The sequence below is a fragment of the Amblyomma maculatum genome, chromosome 8, assembly GCF_055883805.1.
Source record: "Amblyomma maculatum isolate TAMU_Amacu chromosome 8, ASM5588380v1, whole genome shotgun sequence".
NCBI lineage: Eukaryota > Metazoa > Arthropoda > Arachnida > Ixodida > Ixodidae > Amblyomma > Amblyomma maculatum.
Window position 1 is genome coordinate 67637683 of NC_139351.1, and position 20439 is coordinate 67658121.

The window sequence follows — 20439 nt, forward strand, 5'->3', positions numbered from 1 at the left end:
CTGCGTCGTTCATCCTACAACATGGGGCTCCTAAAAATTGCTGAGCGGACGTCGTCGAACAGTGCTTAAGAAGTGCCGCGCCATTCTTCGTACAGCTTCGCTTTAAAATCTTCCGATGAACAGTTAAATAAGAACTTTAATCCTACCCTGCCTGATACGCTTGCTATGTATGCGGACCACCACCCTTCTAACTGGGGCGAAATTCCTCCATTTGTGATCTGCGCCTAAAATAGCACTATTTAAAGCTACCACGGTGCTCTCCGCCTTTCGTCTTGTTAACGGAACCCTACCTGCACCATGGACATGGTTCCCCCCATCACATGGCCAATTCAGAATCGACGTCACTTTACGAGGCTGTTAAACATACCGAAGAATGCCGCCAGTTGAGAAGTGCATGGGCCACATACACACAAGAACGACAGAAAGTCAGCCGCGAAAGCTCTATTATAGCTTCTTCCTACCCACTAGACTCTCTTGTTTCACTCTGGGTCTTATTCCACCCCCGGCCTCTCCCCGAAATTTCTTTTCCAGGATACTGGTGCCTACCGCATTATTCAGCAGACTTAACTCGTCAATTACCTCATCGAACCATTTACCTCCTCATCGTATTTGCGTCGTCGTGGCCGCGGAATCGTCCATGTCCCAACGTTAGCTGTTCGTCTTGAGTCGTCAGGATGGTTGCTCCTTCACCGTAGTGTTATTGTAATGCGACAGACTAGCGCGAACCCCGTGCAAGAATCCGGAAAAGATAAAGACGCTTGTTCCTAGTGCGCGAGACCCGGCTGTTGGGCCGATATTCTATCTCTCGATAGAACATGACCCTCCGATCAATAAATATAACGCGTGCCGCGAAGGTGCATGCTCGTATGAAACAGAGACTGCACAGATCCCTCGCATTATTATTTTAATGTGCACTGATATCGCGACGAACACGGATGTCTGCGTTTCGCCGCTATCGAAGCGCAACTGCCCTGATCGGGTTCGAACCCGGGTATACAGACTCATTTGCCGAGAACCTTAAGCACTGAGTCACTGATGCGATTTTGTTTAGTGGTTAGGTTTGGCTGCTTCATAGGGCTTCTGGTACCGAAGCGACTGAGGCTATTAGGGACGCCGTAAAGATGGAAATTTATATCTACAAGTGTTGTTAATGCTCATTCTGTCTCACCGTACACGGGTGCCTGACGCCTTGCTTTCCGGTCCCTGTAAAATTGGTTTTGTGAGGTAAAGGTTGTGGACCGATTGAAGGCCGGTTAAAATGCTCTTTATTCTGACTATACGACCGAAAACAAATGATAGTTCCGTGCTTTAGGCCGTTTAGGGCTCACCGAGCAGTCGTTCTCTTCGGCTTCTGGCGGAAAACTCGATAATTAGAGAGATTCAGCTTACCATGATCCGCGATCCGCTACGATGGTCCGCCACAGCGCGTTCCACTGCGCATGCCCAGATCCCCTTGGCGCCAAAAGATGGCGCCACATACTTGATGTCGGCACATAGACCTGCCGCGTGGCGACCAATCAGCTTGTGTGCTCCGCCCACTCGCGGTAGAGGGTCGCGGTGGCGGATCGCGGATCACGGTAAGCTAAATCTCTCTATTGTTGGCGGCGTGCTTGGAATACCGCGATTCGCGATTACATGAGCCAGCCGCGGGTTCCAGACAAAGAATTCTCCTGAGTAACCGAGCCGACTACCTGCGAGTTCCAATGCGGGGAGAGGGGAAGCTGACAGCTCCTCGCGGTCCTCAAAAACGTGTCAGTGTCAGAGTAAGACGTGTTTTCTAGTAACTAAAGCCCCTTGATACTTTGAAAGTTACGCCAACGATTGAACTTTGCCGCCGCCGCGCTACCTCCTCGCCTCCTCCTCGCCCCTTGCGCGCCCCTTCGCTGAAGGCCGGCTCTCCGCCCGATTTCCTGAGCGACGATTGGTCTCCCTGCCGTTGCCATTGGAAACCGACGCGCGTCCGGCGTTTTCCTTGTGTTTTCTTTTTCCTTCGCGCCATTTTTCCCCTAGTCTCTGCGAGCGAATATTGCGCGCTGTGCTTTTATTGCAGCGTGCAAGCTCTATGCCGTGCTGTTGCGCGTACAACTGCAGCAAGCGACCTGAAGATGGTTATGCGGTATTCATGATATCTCAAGGCAAGCGTGACGGCTTGCGCACGAGTCAATGGATTCACAAGATTAGTCGAAAGACGTTTATTCCTAGAAACAACAGAGTTGTTTGCGACGTCGAGTGCCTTTCTCACTCCCCGTAATAACGCGTCACCTGACGCTGCGTTTTTTATTCCTGCTTGCTGCTCAATATTTTTGCGGCGGCAGCATGTTCATTGTATAAAAATAAGGTTGTTCTCTGCAGCATGCTGAATATTCTGCGAGGCTCCAAGGCTCCATCATTTAACACGCTTCGACTTCTGTACAGTCAGAAACAGGGCGCTATGATTTGCTTTTTGCTGTCAGAAATAACTGGAAAATTACAGTCTCTCGATTGCATTTGTCGCGATTATGCTAGGATCCCTGGCCTCCTTCACTAAAAATCAAAATTCGGGCTTGTAGAGGAGCTAGCCTTTCCAGCTTTTACTTGTAGTGTGCGTCGGTTACTCGGGAGCAATGAATGCTGGCCCTGAAAAACTCTTTGGCAAGTAAACCCGAGGTATTGCGGGTAATCTGCACTAGTTAGGTCGTATGGCAATTTTTTTTTTTCAATTTTTGAATGTGTCTTGCCATGCTTCGACGCACGCGTGGGTTAAAAAATATGCGTTCGTTTTATCAGGGATACGGCAAATGTGCAGGAGGTGTTCATATGATCACACACTTCTCTTTGACCATGACTTCAAGGCGTTGGCAGGTTACCTTCGCTTTGAAAGCTGGAGCTCTAAAAGCGCGATTCCGCGTATTCATTTATTGCGAGAAAAGTTATCCCATCGATGTCAAATCAGCCGGAATCATTGCATCAATTTTCTGTATTTACGAAACCTAAACAATCAATGATGATTATAGTTATTATGTAAAAATAGGGGAACATTTTGCGAGCAACAATTCTTAACACTGTAACATATTACTCATTTCAATTGTATGCAAGATTTTTTTTTTCACCTAGCCTGAGTAATTATCTCATCGCTCTATGTTCTAGCTACATTTCACTGAAGACCAGTTTGAGCCGCCAATATTACACGAACTCGAAAAAAAAAAACAGACCAAACGCAGTTCCATCAATTTTCTCTCACCGACCTGTCCTGAAGTAAAGGAAGCCTCCTCGACAGAGACATGAACCTCGCGCTGATAGTAGTCAGTTATTTCTGTGGCTTGCTCTTTTCCCACCTCCATTTATGAGAAAACAAGAAAGTATAAGAATTAAAAGTCAATGTATAGTTGTCTCGTCAGATATTATGAGATAACAGAGATATGACTGACAACGTAAGTCAATGAAAATTGAAGTATTTCAATGGGTCATGGGACGGCATCAGATTAAATAGTGATGGTTATGAATAGTGATAGGTAATGATGGTGACTGTTACGGATAATAATAGTAAATTATAGTAATAGGCCCGGATAGTGAGGTGACAGTGTTCGTTGCGGATAGTGACAGTTACGATAGGTCTCTGGCATTAGTAGATATAGTGATAGATAGGATAGCGATAGTTAATGAATTGGCAGTTATACGCTTTCTCATTTCCGCACGTTGAAGACTTATGTGCACCTTGTAATTTTTTTATTTGATTGTTGCGTTCAATGAAATCAAGCTCTTTTACACAGCGCATGAGACCACAGCATGCTTGCCCCAGAACTTCAGTGTATCGGCAACAGGGCCCACCACTTCTCCCAGTGTACCCTGCTGTCTTTTAACCACACGCGAAGTCAGTGAGGGGCCACGTACTCATAAAATTATTTAATTCCTCCATCAGCATCATATCAAGACTGCCGTGGCAAACCTGTTCCTTGCCTCGAAGCAGCAAGGAACAGCTCAAAATTTGATTTTATACAAAATTAACTAATGAACGCAGATTATCGCGGATAGCTAACTAGCACAGTGCCATTACACTTGGCCTAAGCTTTCCAACAGTATACGGTTCGGTGTTGCAGCTAAAATTTAGATTTTAATTGCAATTTACTAAATATAAATTAATTTGGCCCAGTAATTGATTGAAATACATGTACAATTAACCAATAATCCAATCTCATGGTTGATCACGTGACATATACTATGCTTAGAGAGATAGCTTGACAGTAGCGAAATAGACTAAGTCCTGCTTTAATCTTCTCTAATCTTGAAGTTCAAAGCACCAGCCTGGATCGTTATCTGAAGTTTTACCGCGGTGACAGATTTCACGCTCTAAAAAAAACAAACGCAAAGTCAGAGGCAGTACTAGATTAAGTGCACAAAGTAAAACCTTATCATGAGACTTAAAAAGTGTCTGTAGCACAGAACTCGCCTGAAAGCTTTGTTTATCAGTATTCCCCATTCAAACAGTTCTAAGAAGAAACCAATCAATTCATGAACTTTACTATCGGCATTCTCAATGCTTTTCTCGCAATTTTTCAAAAATTTTGTGCACTCCTGGAGCGCAGACCTGGCCCAAAAGCTCGCGCTTCACTCATTGCTGCGGCCGGCCGGCGGGCGTCAGGGGGAAAAAGCGTGTCGTGCGCAGCGCTCGCCGCCGCCGCGCGAGGAGAATCGAGGAGGAAAGCGCGGCGCGGAGGAGAGTGTCGCTACTTTCAAATTATCAAGGGACTTTACTAGTAACGAACACACCGCGCCCTCCACGAGGCTAGCCCTCTATGGCGCCGAGGCGAAGGGGATGATGCCCTCGCAGCACAAACAATTCCAGGGGCTGTTAGGTCCACGGCGGTGCAGTCAGATAATTAATTTTTTGTTAATAATTCAGGAAGGATTGAATAGCAAACTATATCGGTGACTGACACAAAGTAACTAATGAGACTATCACTGCAGATTTGCTTGACTACGCAGTACGAAATCGTCAGGATATAACTTACTCCTTGCCCGCTGTTCCGAGATCATTCGTCGCGAACTGGATTCTAACTAGTGTGGCCTCGAATGTCTGCCATATCGATCATAAACAGAAACGATGACAACCAATAACCCTACTCCTAAGTATTCGTGAACAAACCCCTGCCTTACCTAATCCATTCCCATGGTGCTCACTCATTTCCATCCGGCATACTTATTTTTGGAACATTATTTCATGGCCAGAACCTTCACATTTGAGTATGTTTACTTATGATAAGGATGCAAATACAGGGCAAATAAATAATCGGGCTATAGTAGTGTGGCCCGACCACATTTAAACACTGTAGAAGCTTTATTGGCATCTGTGAACAACAATAACAATCCCAATAGGCAATGCATGCATTAAGGTATATTTGTGCAGGTAGCTACAGAAAAGGGACTATCACAAAGAGTAACTATATACTGTTTTACTATATATGTAGGGACAGTTCTTATAAAACACTACGCTCGCTTAACGGGGGCCTCTACTTGGCCTTGTGTCGCATTTGCGGCTCCGGTTCGGGCAGGAAGAGGTTCCCCTGGAGTAGCTCCTCGAGGGTGACCCTGCCCGTCTCTGGTAGCAGAAAAGTGACGAGCAGCGAGCCGATGAACGTGACGCCGCCAAAAAAGAAGCCCAGGCCGGACAATTGCAGCGTGTCGCGCACCTGGTCGAAGAAGATGGTCACACCAGCCGCGCACGTCCAGTTGGTGGCGCACACCAAGGAGAGCAGGGAGCCGCTGCCACGCAGGGGCACCAACTCGGCGCTAAGCAGCCACACCACCGGACCCAGTCCGATCGAGAAGCCTGCGCAGCGCCCGAAGGAGCATAGACACATCTGACATGCCGTGTACCGTAATAATGCCTAAGCACTAACTGTCTGCTTGAGGAGTCTGTCACCAGAGTTTTGTCGGCAGGGTTGTATCGAAGTGAGGGTACAAAGGAAAACGGAACGATTGTCGTCGACAGAGGATGCAAAAATGTGAAGAAATTTGGTGAATGTGGAGTCATCACTTAATTCATTAGAGCCAAATAAATCGATTAAACGTAGAAATAGCTAATGTCGACGCCGACGTCCAAAGTGATCACATGGTACCTCACTTCCGGTCACGTGGCCTATAAGGACGTCGGAATATGTGGACTTCGGATGTGATATCATAAAGCCGGAAATAGATGTGTGTGGACATGAAAGAGCCGAGTAAAGGAGCGAAAGTGATTAGAAAGTGTGTAAACGATGTTAAAAATGTCATCAGCGAAAGAATTTAACGAATGTGTAGTCATGAGTTAGAGGCAATTAAATCAATTAGACTTCTAAATATTCAAACGGGGTAATGTCGATGTCCAAAGTGATCTGCTTACGCATTTCTTCAGTGCGGGTGGCCGCAGTGACCTCAATCGTTTTTACAACCGGCGTTACCGGACTACCGGGAGAACGTGAGCCCACCAAGCAGCCAGCCACTGAGCACGCGTTGACTTATTCATTCATTCATTCATTCATTCATTCATTCATTCATTCATTCATTCATTCATTCATTCATTCATTCATAAATCCTAAAAGGGGCGCCCTCACGTGACCCGCGTACTGATTGGTCCCGACGCGCGGCAGTTTCCTCTGAGGAGGCCAGATGGCGCTATGTGCCCGCCAGCTAAGCGCATGCTCACCGAGCTAGGGCCGATTGGCCGATGCAGTGTACTATAGAATATCTTTGTTTATCTAGTACACTGTACTGAATGAATGAATGAATGAATGAATGAATGAATGAATGAATGAATGAATGAATTGATGGATGGATGGATGGATGGATGGATGGATGGATGGATGGATGGATGGATGGATGGATGGATGGATGGATGGATGGATGGATGGATGGATGGATGGACGGACGGACGGACGGACGGACGGACGGGACAGACGGATTGATAGATCTAACGGACGGATGAAACAGCCTCCCCTTTGAAACAAGGGGGTGATAATCGTTACCATACTCAACATCCCATGCCCAAAGCCGATGAAAGGGCTCTCATTACTCCGGTAGAGCAAACGGTAACACGGTACACGAAAGCAATACTTTTGTTTGGTTTCAGTGGTTTAACGTCCCAAAGCAACGTAGGCTATTCGAGACGCCGCAGTACGGGGCTCTCGAAATTTTTGACCTCCTGGGGTTCTTTAACATGCACCGATAACGTATAGCACGCGGGTGCTTTGCTTTTCGCCTCCATCGAGAAGCGGCCGCCGCGGTCAGAATCTGATCCCGCATCCTTGGGCACAGTAGTCGAGCGCCTAACCACCACACCGCCACGGTGAGACAAACGGAAGCTAAATGTATCTAATAACATAGTACGGCACACGCTTAAAAAGCTGCTATACCTGGACCCGTTTGCACGAAATGATCTTTCTTAGCAAAGTCCAGACTTAACTGGAAGCTAAATATATAGGCCGCTGGCATGGCCGCTTAAGACTGGAGTCAAGACTGGGCTTCAGTCCTGACATTTGAATAAGTCGCCTGCACGTTCACGACGCCAGACACCTATGTAGAGAAATAGAAAAATACTGGAATGCCCTGTCCCCGGTGTAAGATGTAAACGTTCCGCCAATCTTGCGTTGTGTAAAATACGTGTCTGCTTTTTGCGGCTTAAGGTTGCGTTACGAAGAAAAATGCCCAAGTGGTTACTGAAGGCGTTTAGGGAAGCCACTCTAGTGAACACGAGCCGAACCGGAGCTTTCGGCTTTCGGAACACGAACCGCCTTACTGAAGACAACGTTTATGTCCATACTTAGCTCGGACTTTATCGTGCAAGCCGGCCCTGGTCTCCTGGCATTGCTTATCTCACAGTCGCGAGCACAGATGTATACGTTGCAAAAGAGAGCAGAGATGTATCGGCTGTGATCGCAAGTAGGGCGCCTGGGCGCCTTAGCTTCCGCTTTCAGGGTGGGGACACCTTTTGTACCACCCATCGCTGCCTTTTATGCGAAGCATATTGCTAGAGGTAAACCACAGCCCTTCGTGACGGTTACACGGCGTGCAAAGAATGTGGGATGCTACGTCACACCACGTGATACGCTGACGTCACGACAGAGGAGAGACGGGAGTCCAGCTCGCGCCGTCGGCTGCGGTTGCACGCCGTGCACGTCGGTGTTCTAACAGCTTTTGCTTTGCGTACATATTCGCGTAGTGGCAATCGAGTATCAGTGGCCTGGGGGACGACATGTTCGTTGTGCGTGTCGATAACACAGTTAGATTAGAGATGAACGAGTCATGCTATTACCTAGTTTCATGCGATGGGAAAACATAGTGCATTCCAAGTTTAAACCGTGTAAAAGCACGTGTAACCAAGGAAAGAAAAGTTTAGCCAAGTGTAATCATGGAAAGCCGAGTTTAGCAATCAATATGCTTCGCATCTGACCAGGCTTAACCAAGCTAAGCCTCAACCATTTTTTTGCCCTCGTGAAGGCATGTTGGGGCTTACGTGATAGTTGCGTTCAGCGGTCAATGATTGGGACGCAGACTCTCTGCGACTCGACTGAACATGAAAAAGAATGTGTGTGTTTTAATGCGAAAGTATTTAATGGCTCATGCTGTCTTGGACAAAACGTGTTCCGCTTTTGCGGCGGCTCTGATTGGCCGAGGCGGGATAACGCCATAGAGACCTGGAGCAATCACAGAGCCCCACCACAGTATGCGCGAATGAGTGCCATATATAGCCATATATCAATAAATGATAAATTATAATTAATGACTAATTATGAATCAATATACTCACTGACTGATACCTAATTAGATAAGTAATTATTTAACTAATATGTAAATATTTAATTACCTTTTGACTAATAATTCAGTGATTACTAATTGTGCCAGATGCGTAGCAGAATGCGGCACTCAGGCTTTCGTCTTTCACTACTTTAGTCGCTAAAGTCCCTCGTAATTATTTGTTTTCCTCGTGGCAGTAATTTGATCTGGCGGTTTGTGCTCTGTTTTCTACATAATGGAGTGGATACGGCTGGAATTATATGTACAAGCTATACCGATCCGATGTGCTGTGTAATTTGCTGGCAGCGCTGAAATTTCACTTCATGTAATTTTTTCCCGTATTTGTAATATAGAAAATAAAGGATGCCGAACGCATTGTATTGTGCTTCACTAGTTGTACGAACGTGTCGACTTCTCGCAACGAGAACAGCGCTGGGATATCAATAGCAGGGAAGATTAGCTGCGTGCGAATAACACCCATTTCCGCGCAGTTATTTTGTGTGATGACTTTTATCTGAATTTCTTCGCAAAGGAAAAAATAAATACATTTCACTAGAGATAGGTTAATAAAAGAATGTGATGACACCTTGCTGCAAAAATAAAATGAAAAATAAGATGAGACTATTAAGAACGGCTGACCGACTACGAAAATAGTAAAAATATCGATAATCATTATGAGCAACAATCATTAGCCTTCTTAGTTATCACAAGGTTTATGATTAAGGTTCGGACATCTAGGTTGAAAGCATAACAGACAAAAAAGTAAGCCGAATTCCGTTTTTCATGTACGATTTAACCAAGAAATCTCGGTATTTCTGACATGGAAAGCATAGCCAGCTGAGCTCAGCCGGTGTTGCGCAGTGGTTACGGCGCTCGAGTACTGTTGCCAAGGATGCGGGATCGAATCCCGGCCTCGGTGGCCGCTTTTCGATGGAGGCGAAAAGTAAGGCGCCCGTGTGCTGTACGATGTCAGTGCACGGTAAAGAACCCCAGGTGTTCGAAATTTCCACTGCCCTCCACTACTTCGTCTTTCATAGCCTGAGCCGCTTTGGGCCGTTAAACCACACAAGCCAACCAACCAACCGTAGCTAGCTTATTGCGCAATGCGAGTTGGTAATTAACCAACCACCACTTAGTAACCGCACTAAGTTCGTCTGAGTAAAAAATCACGACTCACAATCAGCCCTTGTGCATTCAGGCGTGCCACGAGGATCGGCTCTTGGGCCATTATTATTTTTGATCTACATAAATGACTTGCATATTATTATCTCATGTAATATCTGCTTGTTTGCCAACGACTGCGTAATTTACAGAGTAATTAATAACACGAATGACATTGCATGCCTACAAACTGATTTCAACAAAATATATGACTGGTGCCAATCATGGAAGATGGAATTAAACACATCTAAATGCAAATGAATGCGTGTCACTCGTAACCAACAAACAGATCCAGGCTACTTGCTTAGCAGTACTCGTCTCGAATAGGTATCATCCTATAAATACCTTGGCATTAACATATCTTATAATCTTTTTTTTTTTTTTGAATTTTCACATCAAGCACATCACTTCGAAGGCTAACCGCATGCTTGGGTATGCCCGCAAAAATTTCTCTTCATCACCACCTTCATTGAAAATGTTACTGTACACCCCACTTATCCGTCCGCAACTCGAGTATGCATCCTCAATTTGGGACCCCAGTAATATCACAATAATAAATGAACTAGAGGCATTGCAGAATCCAAGCGCCCGTTTCATAGTTGAAAATTATCATCGGGCAGCAAGTGTTACGTGTATGAAATCTAACCTCAAGCTTCAACCACTGTCTACTCGCCGTAAACTTTCACGCATTTGTCTTTTCCACAAGCTATATTACCACAACGCGCAGTTGAAGACTACCTGTATACAAGAGCCATCTTTCATCTCGCCTCGCATCGACCACATTCAAAACGTTGCTGTTCCCCACTGTAAGACAATGACCTGCTTTAATTCCTTCCTTCCTAAAACATGCAATGACTGGAACCATCTTCTACAGGAAGTTACTTGCATCATCGACCCTGCGCGTTTCAGAGCCGCATTAATCGCACTGTTGGAATCTGATTATTCCCAAGTTGTTTCACGAATTTATTTTGGATGTTTATGTTTGGTTGTTTTTCGTTGACTCATGTAGACTATATTCCTTTTTGTTGAATTTCGTTTTGAGCGTTTTTCAATAGAATCGTTTTGTGTCACGCTTCCTCTTGTACTTGATTTTGTTTAGTTTTACTACTCCCACCCCCTCTGTAATGCGAAAGCCCTGAGGGTACAATAAATGAAATGAAATGAACAATGAAATTCAGAGTTGTTGACCGATCAAGTAGGCTTACGAGCTGCATGGAGAACACAGACGCGAAACCACGAATGGGCATTACGGAAAATATGTACTGGTTACCGAGACGATTGAGAAGTTCTATAGCTGCCGTAAAAAAAGCAGACCACGTGATGCCCCACCCCCTGGATCAATACAGCGTGAAAACCATGCAAATAACCAATTTAACTGACGGCTGAAATTTATTCTGTAAGCACTGCTCCAAGATCTGTCATCATTTTAATTAATGGTAAATAAACAGTTCGCGTTAAAAAGAGCTAATATAATAGCTTTGAACCAACAGAGGACTGCCATATTAATTCGCCAAAAAGCCGGTAATTCCTTATTCGAGAATATATATTTGCTGCAAAGAACCCCGCCCCAAAGTTGTTTTCTATAATAATAACCTAAAAAAAGTCAGCAATTTCCAAAAAGAAAATTCGAAAATTTCAACCCCTTTCAAACTCAGTCGGATCGCGAAGGTGGAACAGAAAGCATTTTCTCCGTACCGGTTAGGAGCATTTTACCTCCCACTTTTCCATGTGTCCCAAATTGGCCAGATTCGGCAAAACGCTGCTTAGTCTATTGGATATTAACTGACTCAGAGGAAATACAAACCATTATCGGCAACTATACGATGCTGCAGTCAGTCGACGACTTCCAGTGCAGAAGCGTTTAGCAGCGCGTTTATCAAAATAAACATATTGTGAAATATACAATGGTGGCAGTTGCCAAACGGCGACCGGAACGTAGCTCCAGCGAGGCAGCAAACCTCCACTACTTCTAAAAGAAGGCAAGATCGTGACGGCAAGATCATGACGGCAAGGCCAGCGATGCCTTGTCTGGAGTTTTAATCCGATGACGAACCCAGGCGCGTGCCGGTTGCTACTGGCTCTGTAGCTGACCCACCTCCGCTGTCTCGTGCGGACAGGAGAGAAAATAGAGAAGAAAAATAAGAGGGAGAGAAAGACGAGCGCCACAACAACAGCCGTCTGCCACCACCGAAGAAGTGGCGAGTGCAATGACGGCCTACAACAGATAAAAATTTGGTGGCAGGCTAGCCCCCGTTGCAAGCGGTTGTGACCTATCTGTCCCAGCCCCATCAGGGCCAGGATCAGCCACCTTCCAGCCCTACTTTACAAATTGACGGCCAGAGTTTGCATTTTGAGTTTTTTCTTTGGAGTGATTTCTTTGGAGCTGATTTGTTTTCTCTCTTAGCCAGACTAGCAAGCTTCACTCTCACCAGTGTTTTTTTTTTTTTTTTTTTTGAGAGGGGCAAATATTGCCACCAGGTGTCATTAGGTGACATCCCAAGACGACGATGTTTAAAAAAGAGGACCCACGCGCTCTCGGACCTGCAATGGTGCTAAGCGTTGGCTTGCTTCTTCTGCGCCATGAGAGAGTAATTATAATTGGTTTACAGGAAAAGAAAGACTCAGTACCCGTCACACTTGCCCAGGCAAGTGTGAGCTTGGAAGGTGCACCATCGCTGCTGTCGCGTGGCGCTCCTTGGCGCGCGTTCAAGTGTGGGATTGCAGATGGCAGGAACGCTAGACGATATCACATCTCGCGAAATCTCGCGCACAGATCCAACACGCGTTCATAGATCTCGAGCACGGGATTTCGTTCCATGGCTTTCGCCTTAAACATCAACGAAGCAGCGGAGGACTGGTGCAGTGGTAAGACGCCCGACCACTGTGCCGGAGTACCCGGGTTCGAACCCGACCTCGGCGGCTGCGTTTCTATGGAGGTGAAACGAAGAGGCGTCCGTGTGTTGTGCGATGTCAACGCACGTCACAGATACCCAGGCGGTCGAAATCACTCCGCAGACCTCCACCACGGCTCCTCTTTCTCTTTCCACTTTCACTCCCACCTCCCTCCCCTCTCCCACGGCGCGGCCGAGGTGTCCGCAGAAAACAAGTGAGACAGTTACTGCTCCTTTCCCTTCCTCTAAATCAATCAATCAATCAATCAATCAAGGAAGCGGAGGTGGCTCAGCTTCAGAGCCAGTAGCAGGCCCGTGCATTTTCTTTTCTTTCTTCTTACAGCCACAACAATAACAACATGCCAAAATAAGCATTACGTCATGCATAACAGAACCTTCGCTACGTACAGAAAGACTGAACGTACGCACAGAGATTGTTATAGACATGGAACGCCCTAACAAACAATTTTGTGTAAATCGCACCATTAAGAAAGAAAAGATGTGCATTAGCAAACACAATGCGACAGGGTAAAAAATGCTTCACGGCTCAAAATACTGCTTTGAAATTTAGCAGAAACTCTCTATGAATTTGTAATTTTCAGCATGTTTTTTGGCATGATATGTGTAAAAAAAAAGAAATCTTTCATAGCATCGCACCACTCCATTCCAGCTTTACACAGACCGTATTATAGGTGGCCACAACGGTTCTTTTATATTTCGATATTTAAAGCCTTTTTTTTAAGGCGAAAACCGTTCCAGGCTTAAGGGGACGAAATCCGGTGCGCGAGACCTGCCATAGTCCGCGATATGGGCTCTTGTCTAGCGCCCCTGCCATTTGCAACCCCGCAGCTAACACGCGCCAAGGAACGCCACGCTAGAGAAGCCAGGAGAAAGTGTGAGCGATACTGCGCCTTTCCTTTCCTGTAACGCAACTATATATGAAATCCGGTGCGCGATATCTATCATACTCCGCGATATGGGCTCTTGTCTAGCGCCCCTGCCATTTGCAACCCCGCAGCTAACACGCGCCAAGGAACGCCACGCTAGAGAAGCCAGGAGAAAGTGTGAGCGATACTGCGCCTTTCCTTTCCTGTAACGCAACTATATATGAAATCCGGTGCGCGAGATCTATCATACTCCGCGATATGGGCTCTTGTCTAGCGCCCCTGCCATTTGCAACCCAGCAGTTAACAGGCGCCAAGGAACGCCACGCTAGAGAAGCCAGGAGAAAGTGTGAGCGATACTGCGCCTTTCCTTTCCTGTAACGCAACTATATATGAAATCCGGTGCGCGAGATCTATCATACTCCACGATATGGGCTCTTGTCTAACGCCCCTGCCATTTGCAACCCCGCAGCTAACACGCGCCAAGGAACGCCACGCTAGAGAAGCCAGGAGAAAGTGTGAGCGATACTGCGCCTTTCCTTTCCTGTAACGCAACTATATATGAAATCCGGTGCGCGAGATCTATCATACTCCACGATATGGGCTCTTGTCTAACGCCCCAGCCATTTGCAACCCCGCAGCTAACACGCGCCAAGGAACGCCACGCTAGAGAAGCCAGGAGAAAGTGTGAGCGATACTGCGCCTTTCCTTTCCTGTAACGCAACTATATATGAAATCCGGTGCGCGAGATCTATCATACTCCACGATATGGGCTCTTGTCTAACGCCCCTGCCATTTGCAACCCCGCAGCTAACACGCGCCAAGGAACGCCACGCTAGAGAAGCCAGGAGAAAGTGTGAGCGATACTGCGCCTTTCCTTTCCTGTAACGCAACTATATATGAAATCCGGTGCGCGAGACCTGCCATACTCCGCGATATGGGCTCTTGTCTAGCGCCCCTGCCATTTGCAACCCAGCAGTTAACAGGCGCCAAGGAACGCCACGCTAGAGAAGCCAGGAGAAAGTGTGAGCGATACTGCGCCTTTCCTTTCCTGTAACGCAACTATATATGAAATCCGGTGCGCGAGACCTGCCATACTCCGCGATATGGGCTCTTGTCTAGCGCCCCTGCCATTTGCAACCCAGCAGTTAACAGGCGCCAAGGAACGCCACGCTAGAGAAGCCAGGAGAAAGTGTGAGCGATACTGCGCCTTTCCTTTCCTGTAACGCAACTATATATGAAATCCGGTGCGCGAGACCTGCCATACTCCGCGATATGGGCTCTTGTCTAGCGCCCCTGCCATTTGCAACCCAGCAGTTAACACGCGCCAAGGAACGCCACGCTAGAGAAGCCAGGAGAAAGTGTGAGCGATACTGCGCCTTTCCTTTCCTGTAACGCAACTATATATGAAATCCGGTGCGCGAGACCTGCCATACTCCGCGATATGGGCTCTTGTCTAGCGCCCCTGCCATTTGCAACCCAGCAGTTAACAGGCGCCAAGGAACGCCACGCTAGAGAAGCCAGGAGAAAGTGTGAGCGATACTGCGCCTTTCCTTTCCTGTAACGCAACTATATATGAAATCCGGTGCGCGAGATCTATCATACTCCACGATATGGGCTCTTGTCTAGCGCCCCTGCCATTTGCAACCCCGCAGCTAACACGCGCCAAGGAGCGCCACGCTAGAGAAGCCAGGAGAAAGTGTGAGCGATACTGCGCCTTTCCTTTCCTGTAACGCAACTATATATGAAATCCGGTGCGCGAGACCTGCCATACTCCGCGATATGGGCTCTTGTCTAGCGCCCCTGCCATTTGCAACCCAGCAGTTAACAGGCGCCAAGGAACGCCACGCTAGAGAAGCCAGGAGAAAGTGTGAGCGATACTGCGCCTTTCCTTTCCTGTAACGCAACTATATATGAAATCCGGTGCGCGAGACCTGCCATACTCCGCGATATGGGCTCTTGTCTAGCGCCCCTGCCATTTGCAACCCAGCAGTTAACAGGCGCCAAGGAACGCCACGCTAGAGAAGCCAGGAGAAAGTGTGAGCGATACTGCGCCTTTCCTTTCCTGTAACGCAACTATATATGAAATCCGGTGCGCGAGACCTGCCATACTCCGCGATATGGGCTCTTGTCTAGCGCCCCTGCCATTTGCAACCCAGCAGTTAACACGCGCCAAGGAACGCCACGCTAGAGAAGCCAGGAGAAAGTGTGAGCGATACTGCGCCTTTCCTTTCCTGTAACGCAACTATATATGAAATCCGGTGCGCGAGACCTGCCATACTCCGCGATATGGGCTCTTGTCTAGCGCCCCTGCCATTTGCAACCCAGCAGTTAACAGGCGCCAAGGAACGCCACGCTAGAGAAGCCAGGAGAAAGTGTGAGCGATACTGCGCCTTTCCTTTCCTGTAACGCAACTATATATGAAATCCGGTGCGCGAGATCTATCATACTCCACGATATGGGCTCTTGTCTAGCGCCCCTGCCATTTGCAACCCCGCAGCTAACACGCGCCAAGGAGCGCCACGCTAGAGAAGCCAGGAGAAAGTGTGAGCGATACTGCGCCTTTCCTTTCCTGTAACGCAACTATATATGAAATCCGGTGCGCGAGACCTGCCATACTCCGCGATAAGGGCTCTTGTCTAGCGCCCCTGCCATTTGCAACCCAGCAGTTAACAGGCGCCAAGGAACGCCACGCTAGAGAAGCCAGGAGAAAGTGTGAGCGATACTGCGCCTTTCCTTTCCTGTAATGCAACTATATATAAAATCCGGTGCGCGAGACCTGCCATACTCCGCGATATGGGCTCTTGTCTAGCGCCCCTGCCATTTGCAACCCATCAGTTAACACGCGCCAAGGAACGCCACGCTAGAGAAGCCAGGAGAAAGTGTGAGCGATACTGCGCCTTTCCTTTCCTGTAACGCAACTATATATGAAATCCGGTGCGCGAGATCTATCATACTCCACGATATGGGCTCTTGTCTAGCGCCCCTGCCATTTGCAACCCATCAGTTAACACGCGCCAAGGAACGCCACGCTAGAGAAGCCAGGAGAAAGTGTGAGCGATACTGCGCCTTTCCTTTCCTGTAACGCAACTATATATGAAATCCGGTGCGCGAGACCTGCCATACTCCGCGATATGGGCTCTTGTCTAGCGCCCCTGCCATTTGCAACCCAGCAGTTAACACGCGCCAAGGAACGCCACGCTAGAGAAGCCAGGAGAAAGTTTGAGCGATACTGCGCCTTTCCTTTCCTGTAACGCAACTATATATGAAATCCGGTGCGCGAGATCTATCATACTCCACGATATGGGCTCTTGTCTAGCGCCCCTGCCATTTGCAACCCAGCAGTTAACACGCGCCAAGGAACGCCACGCTAGAGAAGCCAGGAGAAAGTGTGAGCGATACTGCGCCTTTCCTTTCCTGTAACGCAACTATATAGGAAATCCGGTGTGCGAGACCTGCCATACTCCGCGATATGGGCTCTTGTCTAGCGCCCCTGCCATTTGCAACCCATCAGTTAACACGCGCCAAGGAACGCCACGCTAGAGAAGCCAGGAGAAAGTGTGAGCGATACTGCGCCTTTCCTTTCCTGTAACGCAACTATATATGAAATCCGGTGCGCGAGATCTATCATACTCCGCGATATGGGCTCTTGTCTAGCGCCCCTGCCATTTGCAACCCCGCAGCTAACACGCGCCAAGGAACGCCACGCTAGAGAAGCCAGGAGAAAGTGTGAGCGATACTGCGCCTTTCCTTTCCTGTAACGCAACTATATATGAAATCCGGTGCGCGAGATCTATCATACTCCACGATATGGGCTCTTGTCTAGCGCCCCTGCCATTTGCAACCCCGCAGCTAACACGCGCCAAGGAACGCCACGCTAGAGAAGCCAGGAGAAAGTGTGAGCGATACTGCGCCTTTCCTTTCCTGTAACGCAACTATATATGAAATCCGGTGCGCGAGACCTGCCATACTCCGCGATATGGGCTCTTGTCTAGCGCCCCTGCCATTTGCAACCCAGCAGTTAACACGCGCCAAGGAACGCCACGCTAGAGAAGCCAGGAGAAAGTGTGAGCGATACTGCGCCTTTCCTTTCCTGTAACGCAACTATATATGAAATCCGGTGCGCGAGACCTGCCATACTCCGCGATATGGGCTCTTGTCTAGCGCCCCTGCCATTTGCAACCCCGCAGCTAACACGCGCCAAGGAATGCCACGCTAGAGAAGCCAGGAGAAAGTGTGAGCGATACTGCGCCTTTCCTTTCCTGTAACGCAACTATATATGAAATCCGGTGCGCGAGACCTGCCATACTCCGCGATATGGGCTCTTGTCTAGCGCCCCTGCCATTTGCAACCCAGCAGTTAACACGCGCCAAGGAACGCCACGCTAGAGAAGCCAGGAGAAAGTGTGAGCGATACTGCGCCTTTCCTTTCCTGTAACGCAACTATATATGAAATCCGGTGCGCGAGATCTATCATACTCCACGATATGGGCTCTTGTCTAGCGCCCCTGCCATTTGCAACCCAGCAGTTAACACGCGCCAAGGAACGCCACGCTAGAGAAGCCAGGAGAAAGTGTGAGCGATACTGCGCCTTTCCTTTCCTGTAACGCAACTATATATGAAATCCGGTGCGCGAGACCTGCCATACTCCGCGATATGGGCTCTTGTCTAGCGCCCCTGCCATTTGCAACCCAGCAGTTAACACGCGCCAAGGAACGCCACGCTAGAGAAGCCAGGAGAAAGTGTGAGCGATACTGCGCCTTTCCTTTCCTGTAACGCAACTATATATGAAATCCGGTGCGCGAGACCTGCCATACTCCGCGATATGGGCTCTTGTCTAGCGTCCCTGCCATTTGCAACCCCGCAGCTAACACGCGCCAAGGAATGCCACGCTAGAGAAGCCAGGAGAAAGTGTGAGCGATACTGCGCCTTTCCTTTCCTGTAACGCAACTATATATGAAATCCGGTGCGCGAGACCTGCCATACTCCGCGATATGGGCTCTTGTCTAGCGCTCCTGCCATTTGCAACCCCGCAGCTAACACGCGCCAAGGAATGCCACGCTAGAGAAGCCAGGAGAAAGTGTGAGCGATACTGCGCCTTTCCTTTCCTGTAACGCAACTATATATGAAATCCGGTGCGCGAGACCTGCCATACTCCGCGATATGGGCTCTTGTCTAGCGCCCCTGCCATTTGCAACCCCGCAGCTAACACGCGCCAAGGAATGCCACGCTAGAGAAGCCAGGAGAAAGTGTGAGCGATACTGCGCCTTTCCTTTCCTGTAACGCAACTATATATGAAATCCGGTGCGCGAGATCTATCATACTCCACGATATGGGCTCTTGTCTAGCGCCCCTGCCATTTGCAACCCCGCAGCTAACACGCGCCAAGGAACGCCACGCTAGAGAAGCCAGGAGAAAGTGTGAGCGATACTGCGCCTTTCCTTTCCTGTAACGCAACTATATATGAAATCCGGTGCGCGAGATCTATCATACTCCACGATATGGGCTCTTGTCTAGCGCCCCTGCCATTTGCAACCCAGCAGTTAACACGCGCCAAGGAACGCCACGCTAGAGAAGCCAGGAGAAAGTGTGAGCGATACTGCGCCTTTCCTTTCCTGTAACGCAACTATATATGAAATCCGGTGCGCGAGACCTGCCATACTCCGCGATATGGGCTCTTGTCTAGCGTCCCTGCCATTTGCAACCCCGCAGCTAACACGCGCCAAGGAATGCCACGCTAGAGAAGCCAGGAGAAAGTGTGAGCGATACTGCGCCTTTCCTTTCCTGTAACGCAACTATATATGAAATCCGGTGCGCGAGACCTGCCATACTCCGCGATATGGGCTCTTGTCTAGCGCTCCTGCCATTTGCAACCCCGCAGCTAACACGCGCCAAGGAATGCCACGCTAGAGAAGCCAGGAGAAAGTGTGAGCGATACTGCGCCTTTCCTTTCCTGTAACGCAACTATATATGAAATCCGGTGCGCGAGATCTATCATACTCCACGATATGGGCTCTTGTCTAGCGCCCCTGCCATTTGCAACCCCGCAGCTAACACGCGCCAAGGAACGCCACGCTAGAGAAGCCAGGAGAAAGTGTGAGCGATACTGCGCCTTTCCTTTCCTGTAACGCAACTATATATGAAATCCGGTGCGCGAGATCTATCATACTCCACGATATGGGCTCTTGTCTAGCGCCCCTGCCATTTGCAACCCCGCAGCTAACACGCGCCAAGGAATGCCACGCTAGAGAAGCCAGGAGAAAGTGTGAGCGATACTGCGCCTTTCCTTTCCTGTAACGCAACTATATATGAAATCCGGTGCGCGAGATCTATCATACTCCGCGATATGGTCTCTTGTCTAGCGCCCCTGCCATTTGCAACCCCGCAGCTAACACGCGCCAAGGAATGCCACGCTAGAGAAGCCAGGAGAAAGTGTGAGCGATACTGCGCCTTTCCTTTCCTGTAACGCAACTATATATGAAATCCGGTGCGCGAGATCTATCATACTCCACGATATGGGCTCTTGTCTAGCGCCCCTGCCATTTGCAACCCCGCAGCTAACACGCGCCAAGGAATGCCACGCTAGAGAAGCCAGGAGAAAGTGTGAGCGATACTGCGCCTTTCCTTTCCTGTAACGCAACTATATATGAAATCCGGTGCGCGAGATCTATCATACTCCACGATATGGGCTCTTGTCTAGCGCCCCTGCCATTTGCAACCCCGCAGCTAACACGCGCCAAGGAACGCCACGCTAGA

At 48.5% G+C, this 20439-nt stretch overlaps 1 protein-coding gene across 1 annotated transcript in view; it reads right to left on the minus strand.

Moving 5' to 3' along the window:
• Window positions 1-5486: 5486 nt before the first annotated feature.
• LOC146181372 (facilitated trehalose transporter Tret1-like) overlaps window positions 5487-20439 on the minus strand; it is a 46819-nt gene continuing 31866 nt past the window's right edge. Inside the window, exon 6 of the mRNA XM_084575774.1 lies at window positions 5487-5806. Coding sequence (XP_084431900.1) covers window positions 5487-5806 — 320 coding nt within the window. The remainder of the gene's footprint in view (window positions 5807-20439) is intronic.